This window comes from Phascolarctos cinereus, unplaced genomic scaffold (genome assembly GCF_003287225.1).
Source record: "Phascolarctos cinereus isolate Bilbo 61053 unplaced genomic scaffold, phaCin_HiC Scaffold_5;HRSCAF=322, whole genome shotgun sequence".
NCBI classification, from domain to species: domain Eukaryota; kingdom Metazoa; phylum Chordata; class Mammalia; order Diprotodontia; family Phascolarctidae; genus Phascolarctos; species Phascolarctos cinereus.
The window spans coordinates 237,101,606-237,114,977 of record NW_027555958.1 but is presented as its reverse complement, the minus strand read 5'-3'; the positions used below and the strand labels follow the sequence as shown (position 1 = coordinate 237,114,977).

At 35.0% G+C, this 13,372-nt stretch overlaps 1 protein-coding gene across 1 annotated transcript in view; it reads left to right on the top strand.

Annotated features, from left to right (window-relative positions):
* The window catches only part of DNAH8 (dynein axonemal heavy chain 8), a 419,266-nt gene that overhangs the window by 72,421 nt on the left and 333,473 nt on the right, over positions 1-13,372 (top strand). The window contains 5 exon segments of the mRNA XM_078155390.1: positions 1,587-1,784; positions 7,257-7,333; positions 9,250-9,288; positions 9,290-9,347; positions 9,777-9,896. Coding sequence (XP_078011516.1) covers positions 1,587-1,784; positions 7,257-7,333; positions 9,250-9,288; positions 9,290-9,347; positions 9,777-9,896 — 492 coding nt within the window.

Here is a 13,372-nt window from a genome sequence, read left to right as displayed (position 1 = left end):
AAGTGCCTCGCATATAATAAGTACTTAGTAAATGCTTATTCAATAGAGTAGAATAGGATAGGACAAACAGGATAAGCTAGGATAAGATAACATAGAATTCATTTATAGCCTTGACAGTATAATTCAGGGATAGCTTTCAGTTTAATACCACTTTTAAAGATATTTGTATGTGTGTATGTGTGTGTGTGTATATATGTGTGTGTGTGTGTGTGTGTGTGTGTGTGTGTGTGTGTGTGTGTGTGTGTGTGTGTGTGTGATAACAGTATACAGATGTGTAGATCAGTTGATTGACCCATCTATCCATCTGTCTGTCTATCTATCTATATTGCTGGCATTTTATAAGATTTTCCTTCTGTAATCTAGTATATACATTGCAATATACCAAGTTATAATTATGTAGGTTGTGGTAATTTTGATTAATATGATCATTGCATAGCATTCATTATACAATACAATTGTGTGAACCATTCCAAAGGAAAACTTAAGATGTCATAACAACACTTAAGTTTTCATCAATTCTTCTAATGGTCATAGGAAGTAGACAACCTCTTAATATGGTATATTAGTCCAAACTCTAAGAATTATAGTGGATAGAGAACTGACCATGAAACCAGGAAGACTTATGTTCAAGATCTGTCTCTGAAACACACTGGCTGTGTGACCTTGGGTAATTCCTTAGCCTTTCAGTGCTCTAGTCAATGACCTAAGAATAGAAGTTATAGAGAAGGTGCTGACCACCCTGGGTAGAGAAATTCAGTAATCAGGAAGTTCCATATAATAGTGAAATCCTTAACAGGTCCAGTTTCTATTTCTATAACCATAGTAGGAAGCTTGAAGAATGATAAAGTTCTCAAAATTAGTGATCTAGGTGATTTAGAGTTCAATCTCAGAAGGGATCTCTATTCCGACTCCATTTAACCAGAGAGGTCAAGTGATTTACCCAAAGTCACACAGGTAATAAGTGGCAAAACTAGGGTTCAAACCCAAGTGGTCTAACTCCAGCCAGGGAGCTTAGTAGAGAGAGCTGGAAGTAGAGTCAGGAAGACCTGAGTTTAAATCCTGCCTCACATGTTTACTAGCTCCGTGGTGCTAGGCAAGTTATTTAACTCTTCTGGACCTTAGTTTCTTCAGTTCCTTTTCTGCGAGAAGAGGACTGTTGTATTCAGTGACCACTGAGATTCTTCCAGCTGTAAATCTATGATCCTAAGATCAGATCCAGCATACTTTCCATTTTATCATGTTGCCTCTTATATTTTCTGGAGATTTAAGAAGGAGGGATTATGCTCTATATTTCTAAAATATATATGTTGATGACAGAGTGACTAGAAACAGGCTTCATAGTTACGGCATTTCTGTCTTTGAATATAAAAGAAAGTCAGACATTTTGGATGCCGTAAATACAGTGATTCACTTGCAGAAAAAAATTGGATTCATCTTGTCTGGTCTGTTCCTGCTACATTATTCTATGAATGTTTATTATTTAATATCTTCAGTGAATGATTCAATGTAAGAAATTTAGGTTAAAAGGATTATTATCACTAGTATTCCTTTTTTTTAATAATGAAACAACCAATTTTCTTTTAAAGATTACAGAAATGATTACAATTGTGCAAACTTATTCAGCTTTGAATAATTCTACCATAGAAGGAATAGATATCATGGCAATAAAATTCAAAAACATATACCAGGGTATTAAGAAAAAGCAATATGATACCCTAGACCCACGGAGGATAGAATTTGAAGCAGATTTCTTAGATTTTACAACAAAAGTCAATGGCTTAGAGGTAAGCAATAATTCTATGTTACTTTTAATTTAGTAAAGATGAATATAATACTGGACTCTCATGTGTTTGTTCTTTCATAAACCATGAAGTTAGTGCAAACATGTCACTTAAAATAGGTAAGAAATATCTGTCAATCTGACCAGTGCTTACTGGGTAATTAAAAATTTCAGCCACCCTTTTATTCATTCAGAAATGACAGAAGAGTTATATGTATTTCAGTACTGCTGGCAGCCTAAAGAAATATAGTACTAAGGCCATATTTTAAGTTTCTATTTTAAACATTCTTATTCACTTGTTAAGGTGTCAACCTAATTTCTTTCATACCCTAGGCAGGTGGCCCCATGGTAATAATTTTATTGTAATTGTGTTTGTAACTGTAAATTGTATCCTCCTAGTTCATGTTTGTATAGCTTTTAGAATATATCCTCCTGGATCATAGGGAAAATAAAACCCCTCAATCTCTATGTCCAGATTCTCAGTCTGAGAATGATTCAACTGCCTTCTTGAAGCTACTATGGTATGGTTTTAGTAGACAACTGTGGATAGAAGGAGAATGTCAAAAGAACCCTAAAAATAATGTGGTGAGTCTGTAAGGCAGCTTGGATCTCACCTTTTGGGCTATGGATAGAATGCATCCCCCTCCCTAGAAAGATGTAGAGGCAAGAACATTCCTCAACTTTTGGTTTCTTAAAAAAAGTTTTATTTATGCTCTTGGAAAAAATTGTTATCTATTCCAAATAATACCCCCCTTCCAAGAAGAATTGTTTCTTCTTATAAATAAATACTGTGAAGCAGAATAAATCAACACATTGGCCCTTACCTGAAAATGTGTGCACCTGTAGCCTATCACCTCTCTACCAAGAGGCAGGAGTTGTGCTTCCACATCAGTTCTCTGAAATCACCCTTAGTCACTGTATTGATCAGAGTTTCATTGTTTTCCTTTACATTATTGAAATTATCAGGTCATTTATTTTACATCAGAGTCTTTACAGTTTCTCTGAAATTTTCATAGCCATCATTTCTTACAGCATGTGGTAATTGCTTAACAAATGTTTATTGACTGTTGGTTATTGTAGGACTGCAAAAATGTGGCCTGCTATAGAATATTATTTGACAAGGCCTGCAACTTCTCTTCTTATATCTTTATTTAGGATGCTTTCCATTTGTGTGTGTAGATTCTCATAAAAATTTTATAAAATGGTAGAAGTAGGCATGTATTATAGTCTCCAGGTCATAAGTTTTTTTTGAAAGTGTGATATTTTTCCATGTCCACTCTACTTTAAGAAATTTTTTCAACTCTCAAAATTGTATCATCTTAACCACACACCTCTTCATGTCTACTTGGTTGTTCTAGTCCAACTATTCTTTCCTGAATTTAGTTTCTTCAGTGCCATTTCTGCTTTTTCAAGCAATAGCGTGGGGACAGTGATGTGAGAATTCAAATGTGGTAATTTCACTGTCACTGATGGATAAAAGAATTTGTTAGAGAAGTACTCACAAATCTTTATCTGTTGTTCATCTGAAGCCCTTGGGAGCCACTAAAGACCTCAATATAAGCTCACCATTGTGTTTTTAAGTCCAGGGCAGTGGTCCCACAGGTTCACATTGTGCTTTTCCCCCTGTAGTTTTTGGGAGCTTTTTTAGTGCTGATTTTTTTTTTCTGGCTTTTAGGCAATTGGGGTTAAGTGACTTGCCCAAGGTCACACAGCTAGTAAGTGTCAAGTGTTGGGTCGGAGGCCAGATTTGAACTCAGGTCCTCCTGACTTCAGGGCCGGTGCTCTATCCACTGCGCCACCTAGCTGCCCCTTCAGTGCTGATTATTAATGAAAGTCAATACATCTCAGAACCCCAAGATTAGGGAAGAAGTATTTTCTTTTTCTAATGACTGGGAAGAGAATGGCCTCTCTGCTCTCTAATTCACTCTATAAAGTCTCAGTCACTGAATTTTCTCCCTTATCCATAGGCTTTATAACAAACACTCTGAATGCCATAAAAGTGAGCTTATCTTTATCTAGTGACAAAACCCATCACACGGTTATAAACAAATAAGACTTGAAAGAAGAGGAAAATGCCAAAAAAGTGAATGATGCAGGTTTACTAGGAAGAGATAACTGTTTGGGGAATGAAAAGTAGATGAATTACTAAGGCCCCAGTAGCTGTAGGGTAGGCATAGTCAGGCAAGATCTGTCCTCAGATATCATTCTATAAATTGGTTAGAGAGCAAGGGAAAGTTTCAGTTGGGTAGCATTGTCTTCTACTTATGATTGGCTATCTAGCCTTTTTTATTCTCCCCTTTCCTTTTTAGTTTAAAGCTCTTTTGAGTAGATAGATTCTCAAGACACCAGGCAAATATGTTTGATCAGTCCTTGGTAGTTCTACAACATCCTTGACCAAGAATCTGTCATTCCTATATTTCTGAGCTGTCACCTAGAAATTTAAAAGCTTTGCTCAGATAATGCCTTCTTAATTAGCTGTTCACTTTCCAAATCTTTATTTCTATTCCAAAGCACTATCTTGTTCATCAACATTGATTAAAACACTATGCTCACATGAATTACCAGAACTGGGTAGCAGTCATCAGATTGACCAGTCTTGGAAGAGTATCATGTCATGGTTGAATGTCCCAACATCAGGCCTGTCTATTGTCACTGTCAGACTGACAAGCAGCTGCTTCTTAGTTGGGAGTCATCAGCTACAACTGCTCGTTTCTTTTTCTTTATTGAATGGCATTTCCTCTAATAACACCTATTATCTACAGAATTTGCTACCGGGACTTAGCTGTCTTCTCATCAAGGAACTTTTCTTTGCTCTGTCACTTCTATTTTGGGGATGGCCCAGGTTGGCACTCCTTCGTTCCTCTTCTGGCTGTGCTTCTGACTGTATGGATATGGCCACTATGATGCTCTCCCCACTTTTGCCTCCTTTCTAGCTCCCTTTTATTTTTTTTAAATTTTTAATTTTTTTTATTTTTAGGCAATTGTGGTTAAGTGACTTGCCCAGGGTCACACAGCTAGTAAGTGTCAAGTATTTGGTCTGAGGCCGGATTTGAATTCAGGTCCTCCTGACTTCAGGGCAGGTGCTATACCCATTGTGCCACCTAGCTGCCCCGTCTATCTCCCTTTTATGTATTATCTTTCTCCCATTAGATTGAGTAATTTATCCTTGAGGTCAGGGACTGCTTTTTTGCATGTATTTTTATCCTCAGTGCTCCACACAGTGTCTGGCACATACTTCGTGTTTAATAAGTGTTTGTTGCCTAATTGTGGCTTCATATTATTATTTCTTGAAGAACAGGTTTTCTCTTCAGAAGGTGCTGTGCCCTTCTCTTTGGGAGGATTACCATGAAAACTTCTCATATCTATTATTAAATTAAAATATTTAGCATTCCTTCTTTTGTATCTCTTCTTGTAACATTCTTCCACCACCAATCTCCTGACATATATCTTAGGATTCACTTTCCTTCATCAAATCCTTTTATCTTCTAGTTTTTTAAAAGGAAAACTTCATTCTCCAATTACCTCTCAAATGGAGAGGTATTCCTTAAGCCTTGTTTTTTTCTCTTTTTAGGGAGGGACATCATCTTCTCCTTTTGATTCGGCAGTTATTTGTGCAAGGACAAAAGACAAATATAATTCATCCTTATATGTCACTGCAAAATTCTCTCTATTCTCAATTATTTCTGGAAGCAAGGTTCTCAGTCTTTTATGATTCTTGCTAGTGGCTCTTTTGGACAGCTCCCCTAGAGAACTATCATCAAGATAACTCTATTGTATTAGTCCTCAAAGTTAAAGAACGTGCTCTGTGATTCTGCTCCATTACTAATAGATTTGAAGTTTGCACACTGTAGCAGAAGCTGGCAGCAATGGGCAGAACATGGTCTCACTTTGTACATGAGGCATTCAGTGAAACATGGGAGGATTTGTATAAGGTGATAAAGTGAAAAAAAATCGAACCAAGAAAAATTATATCTGGTGATTATAATTGCTTAAATAATAATATCAAAATACTTAAATTTCAATTAATTATAATAAACAATCTTTTTCTTGGAGAAATGATCAGAAAACATGCCTTAGTATAAGGGGAAGGACTTATGGATATGGAATACAATATGTACTATTATAAGAGATTGCTTTGTCAGTTGTATTTTTTTTTCTCCAGTTTTTCATTGTTGTTCAAAGAAGATTTCAGGTTTTTTGGGGGAAATGACTTAAACTATATACATATGTGTGTGTGTGTGTGTGTGTGTGTGTGTGTATATAAACATATACATCATATTTTATAGATATAATTTATAATATAAAAAACAAAAACAATGATAATTTTTAAAGTGAGCAAATAAAAGAATAAATAACTTTTAAAAAAATAGCATAGGCTCTCCTCACAACAATGGGCTCTCTGAAATTTGGAGACTATTAACTCCTGGCACTAGAACTTGCTAGTTATGTCTATCTTGTGCTGTAGGACTAAGGCATCTTCTGAAAAATCTGTTTGCTAATGAATCAGTTTTTACTCTCAAGAAATAGTAAGTATTGCAAAGGAAATGATTTTATTTACATTGACTTACCAAAATCTATTAGCTATCATTCCATGAAGTTGAATATAATAGAAATAACATATGTAGGGAAAGGATCCAAACTAAAAATAAAATAAAATAAAATAAAATTTAAAAAAAGAACAGAAAAAAAGAAACAACATGCTTATTTATGAGAAGCAATAGACACTAGAGTTAGGAAGACCCAGGTTTGCCAAACACTTCATTGTTTAGTTGTTTTCAGTCGTGTCTGACCCTTTATGACCCCATTTGGGGTTTTCTTGGCAAACATACTAGAGTGGTTTGCTGTTTCCTTCTCCAGCTCATTTTACAGGTGAGGAAACTGAGGCAAACAGTAAGTGACTTACCCATGGTCACACAGCTAGTAAGTGTCTGAGGCCAGATTTGAACTCAGGAAAATGAGTTTTCCTGCCTCCAGGGCCAGCATACTATCCACTGCACGACTGAATCTCTCTGAGAGTAAAACATTTCTCTTACTTAAGTCCTAGTTGGATTGAGAGTTCCCAGACCAGTGAAATAAGAGATCTTTGGTGTATTAATATGTGCTTATTGATAATTAATTTTACTTGCATTTTCTGTAATTTTAAATTTAACTATGGTTATGCAGTGACATTGTATCAAAATATTTCTAGCAGTTTAAAGTCCATGATGTGATGCTAATCAAAATCTTACAGAGGGACGCAAGACACAATGAAATTAGAAAGGTTTCTAATACTTTAACCTTTTATTTTCAGGATTCTCCTTGTCTCTTAAGAATCCTTCCCATATGGCTTCTGGTATTGGTAGCTACATTTAAAGTAACTTGGAGTCTGTTAGAAGTACTATAATGCTATAAATAACAGTAATCATTGTTGATCACAAATGAATATTTGCCATAATATATAATACTACATAGCTCAAGTATTAATATTTCATCATAGGTACAAATACAAGCCTTCATGAGGAGTATTTTTGGGAAAATCTTGTCTTCTCAACATGCTCTTCACCAACTTCAGCGGTATTTATTAATAATTTAAAGATAACGTAATTTAAAATACTGTGTTTGTAAATGGAACAATCTTAATTTTGGTAGTCTAAGTTCAGTTATCATAGTCATGATGGTCTCTTTAATAAGAATTTCAGAAAGTTATGGTTAGTAATTATCCAGAAAAAAACATAATATAACGTGTTATGTTTTTCATCAACAGTTTTAGAAGGGGATTTCTTAATATAAAAAAGACAGTAAATACACTTTTAGTGTCTTATACTGAATATTATTTTTATACCGTATAATCCAAATTACTCATATATTTAAAGCAGATTCCTTATATACTACATTGGAGGCAAATAATTTTTGATCAGCTTGATAGCTGATACAGATTCTTTCCTTCTTTCCTTCCTTTCTTCCTTCCTTCTTTTCTCTCATACAGAATATTTACTTCCAAGATATAAGCACAAACATACAAACTTAAGTACCCAACACATGTGACACACAATCTGTCCTACCCCCCTTTGGCATGTGTCTCTGGGGGAGAGAACAGGCTTAGGTCCATAGCTCAGCTTGATTCCTATAGAGCACAATCCCAGTTTCTAGTCCAAAAACCCTCTCAGGCTTACATCCTAGGTACCCTGGCTTTTTAAGACTTCCCTGCTGGGCTCCCAGTTGTACACCCTACCTGCAATCCTGGCTCCAAGGTCACTATGGCTTGAACTCCTGGGTCCATGAGGATCACCTCCAGCATCTGAAAATGAGAACAAACAACACAGAACAGAAACAAATACCCCTAGGCCTATTTCTTGGAGCTAAAATAGAAAGAGCAGGGGAACGAAAGTCCTTCCCCTCTCAGAAGTTCATTTCATGGTGTCCTGACTGTGAATGAACTAGGATCTTCACCCTCTGGATATGACAGTTAAGAGTGGCTGAAAAGAGCAGAAAAGCAGCAGAAAAAAAGGCTACCATTTCTAATAGTAAAATCAGAGCAAGCAGATCCCATTTTTTTTCTACTTTACCGCTGAAAGTTCCTACAACTCCCTGCTCTTCCCTACAGAGCCAACCAGAACAGGCTGGTGGCAGCTCTGTAATAACCACATGAACAAGTTGTGGGTAGCAGGGTGGGAGGGATAAACGAGGGAGGAATAAGGGCCAAAGGGAATAGTTTCATTGTTCTTGTTAAAATTCTCCCCAGTGGCCACAACTGCTCTGAGCAACTACCTTAGAGATTAGATCTAGGTTTTTTTGTCCTCGCTGTACCCTAGATGAGCTGCTACTTGACCTTGAGCAAGTCACAATCCTGAAGTCATTTTCTTTTTCAGTAAATTGAGTATAACATATGACTTACTTCAAGGGGTTGGTTTTCAGATAAAATAATATTTAGAGGTTCTTTTAAAAAGTAAAAATGTTATGAAAGCATGAAGATCCTAATCATTATTATAAATACCTAGCATTTTTGTAGACCTTTAAGATTTGCAAAGAGCTTTTCATTTTGTCCTCTGAACAATCTGGGAAGGTAAGTGCTATTATTATCCCCTTTTGTAGATGAGGAAACTGAGGCAGATAGAGGTTAAGTGACTTGCCTAGGGTCACACAGCTGGTAAGTAACTGAGGTTGTACTTGAACCTAAGGTTTCCTGACATCAGGTCCAACAATATCTACCATACCTTGCTGCAAAACATACTATTAGAGATTGATTTCTTTGATGGCTGTGGTTATTCACTGGCAACTTTTTTTGCCATAAATCCTATAACTCTAATGCTTCCTGAACATAATTTTTTAAATGTAGGGTTGATACATGCATTCAAATTATGAGTATGTGTTCAATGCATTAATAAATTTAGGTCAGTTCAATTCTGACAACAAATTCTTAAATATATTTCATGAGTAGTTAAGTAGTAATCATATAATTCATGAAATAATTCCATTTCAATTGCTTTTAGATTTCAAAAGTTGAACATTCCGTGCCTTCAATTAGAAATTGCACATAATTCAGCGCATTCTTCAGTTTTATGGTGCTGAACTTGAATCTACAAAAAAGGTAAACATTTTGTTCAGATTTGAAACTTGGAATAATGTGTTCATATAAAAATATTTCTTTTGAAAATCTTTGATACCATTTAGTTTTTAGGCCGAAGATAATTCTTCAGGGCAATTAGTTGTACACCTCTTTACTACCCATGAGAATTGATTTGTTCCACAGGAGCCATTTTTGTATTTTTGCCCATAGACGTGTATATTCATTGTAAACAGGTGCTCGCTCTTTTATTTCTTCCTCAGAATTGAGTATGGTGGTGGAAACATGTATGTATGTGGAGGTGGGAGGTAGGCAAGAAAATGTGTTATGGATAGTTATGATTGAGCAGCAGGTTATTGGTCATGATAGATGTATATTGGTTTAACAGTGGGAAAATGGATATATACCGTTATGTTTACCATCATATATTTGACAGCAGTTTTTAAATTATAGCTTTATCTTGCTTACAAAGAAGATCCTCCCCTTGCCAGAAACATGCCTCCTGTAGCAGGAAAGATCCTGTGGGTGAGGCAGCTCTACCGACGGATTAGTGAGCCAATCAACTACTTTTATGTACGCTGATAATTATGTTATACATATGACATTGTTTTGACTAATATGTTGTTCCATTTAATGAAAATTCTTACATTAAAGCTGTTCTACCTCTTGCTATAATCTTAAAATCTTCTATCACATTATATAAAGTGGCCATAATCTAGTATTTGATGCATTACTATACATACACACACGCACATAATTTTTTCCTAATTACATGTCAAAATTTTTTTTAACATTTTTTAAAGTTTTGAATTCCAAATTCTGTCTTTCCCTTTTCCCTGAGATGGTAAGCAATCAGGTATAGGTTACATGTGTAGTCATGTAAAACATTTATATATTAATCATTTTGTACAAGAAGATTTGAATAAAAGAAAAAGAATGGAAGAAAGAAAGTGAAAAATAGCATGCTTCAGTCTATATTCAAACAATGTCAGTTCTTTCTCTGGAGGCAGATAGTATGCTTCATCATTAGTGCTTTGGGATTGTCTTGGATCATTGTATTGCTGAAAATAGCTAAGTCATTCATAGTTCTTCATATACAGTACTGCTGTTACTGTGTACAATGTTCTCCTCTTTCTGCTCACTTCACTTTGCATCAGTTCATGTAAGTCTTCCCAGGTTTTTCTGTGTGTTTTCTTTTTTTGGGGGTTTTTTTTTAGGCGATTGGGGTTAAGTTGCTTGCCCAGGGTCACACAGCTAGTAAATGTGAAGTGTTTGGTCTGAGGTCAGATTTGAACTCAGGTCCTCCTGACTCCAGGGCCAGTGCTCTATCCACTGCGCAACCTAGCTGCCCCTAGGTTTTTCTAAAATCATCCTATTTGTCATTTTTAATAGCACAATAATATTCCATCACAATTATATATCACAGTTTGTTTAGCCATTCCCCAATTGATGGGCATCCTCTCGATTTCTGATTCTTAGTCACCACAAAAAGAGCTGCTATAAATATTTTTGTACAAATAGGTCCTTTACCCTTTTTTTGATGACTTTGGAATGCAGACCTAGCAGTGGTATTGCTGTTTCAAAGAATATGCACAGTTTTATAGCCCTTTGGGCATAGTCCAAATTGCTTTCCAGAATGGGTAGATCAGTTCACAGTTTCACTAATAATGCATTAATGCCCCAGTTTTCCCACATCCCCTCCAATATCCATCATTTTTCTATTCTGTAATATTAGCCAAGCTGATAGGTGTGAGATGGTACCTCAGAGTTGTTTTAGTTTGCATTTCTCTATTCAGTAGTGATTTAGAGCATTTTCTCATATGTCTATAGATAGCTTTGATTTCTTTATTTGAAAACTGACTCTTTATATTCTTTGACCATTTATTAATTGGGGAATGACTTGTATTTTTACAAATTTGACTCAGTTCTCTATACATTTGAGAAATGAGGCCCTTGTCAGAGGTAATTGTTGCAAAAATTTCCCCCCAGTTTTCTGCTTTTCTTTTAATTTTGATTGCATTGGTTTTGTTTGTGCAAAAACTTTTGAATTTTATATAATCAAAATTTGATCTATTTTACATTTTGTAATGCCCTCTACATTTTCTTTGGTCCTAAATTCTTCCCTTATCCAAAGATCTGACAAATAAACTATTTCATGCTTTCCTAATTAGCTTATGATATCACTCTTTATTGGTGAATCATCCACCCATTTTGACCTTATCTTGATATATGGTGTGAGATATTGGTCTATACCTAGTTTCTGACATACTGTTTTCCAGTTTTCTCAGCAGTTTTTGTCAAATAATGAGTTTTTGTTCCAAATGTTTCGACCTTTGGATTTATATATATTGGATTTCTATGGTCATTTACTATAATGTAATGTGTTCCTAATCAATTCCATTGATCCACCACTCTATTTCTTAGCCAGACCAGATCATTTTGATAATTATTGTTTTATAATACAATTTGAGATCTGGTACACCTAGGCCACCCTCCTTCACCTTTTTTTTTTCATCAATGTCCTTGATATCCTTGACCTTTTGTTCTTCCAGATGAATTTTGTTATTAGTTTTTCTAGCTCTATAAAATAATTTTTCATTTTTTGATTGGTGTGGCACTGAATAAATAGATTAATTTAGGTAGTTATCATTTTTATTGTATTGGCTCAGCCTACTCATGAGCAATTAATATTTTTCCAATTGATGCATCACTTTTGCAATGAGTTCACAAAAAAGTTGATCATCATTATAAAAACTATATAAGCACATATGTTCTTAATGATTCTGGCAGCAAATAAAAAGATTTAGAGCTAGAAAAATCCAGAGAGATCATAAATATAACCACCTCATTTTATAGAAGCAGCAGCTATGTTCACATAATTTCCAGCAACCAGGAAAAATCTTGGTTCTTTGTAAGTCAAAAGCATAGTACTTTTAATTACTACCTAAGGAGTTCTGTCAAAAGGTCAGTTTGATCCAGCATAGCACTGGTAGTCAGAAGACCTGACTTTCAGTCTGGGCTTTGCCTCTTTGTCTGTATGACCTAGGGCAAGCTACTTAACTTCCCTGAGACTCATCTGTTAAGTGGGATAATCGGACTTTTGTCATCTTACAAGATCATTTTAAGGAAAATGCCTCAAATTATAAAGACTTGTTTAAATTCAAGATTTCAAAAATTATGATCTTAACTAGCAATAAATACAAGTATTTAAATTCATAAATAAGAACAAAAATGATTTTACATGAAATCATAAACTTCCACATTTATAATTTCTTTTATAAGAATTACAAACATTAACAAAATAGTAATGAAATAATCTGTTTTTTTCTAAAATTATTCTTCTCTTCAGTGTATTTTCTAAGTTTTGTTTTTATTACTATTTACATAGTTATAATCAGCATTTATACTGCTATTTTGATCTTTGCTCTGCATGACTTCTCATATGTCTTTATATTCTGCATGTATTTCTTATGGCATAAAAATAATTTATTGCTTACTTCTAAAACAGCTTGCTGTCCAACTTGTTAGTATCTTTCCTAAAATATGTTACCCCAAACTGAACACAGTACTCTCGATATAATCTGAAAAGGGCACAGCCCACAGGTCTAACATCTCCCTTACCCTGGACACTAACTCTCTTAATGGAGCTTTTTAAGCCACCATATCATACTATTTATTCACAGTGAGCTTGTAGCCCACTAAAACCCTTAGATCTTTTTTAGATTACTCATTATCAAACCTTCCCTCCCCTCTGCTCATGCTATTTGGTATTTTAAACAATAATAATAATAATAATAATAATAATAATAATAATAATGTTTTTAATAATAATAATAACAACTAACTTCATAATGTGCTTACTATGTGCCAGGCATTTTGCAATTATTATCTCAGTTGATCATCACAACAACTGGGAGATAGATGCTATTATTATCCCCATTTTACAGTTGAGGAACTGAGGCAAATAGAGGTATAAGTGACTTGCCCAGGTTCATACAGCAGGTCTTCCTGACTCCAGACTCAGTGCTTTATCCTCTGTTATCTTTATC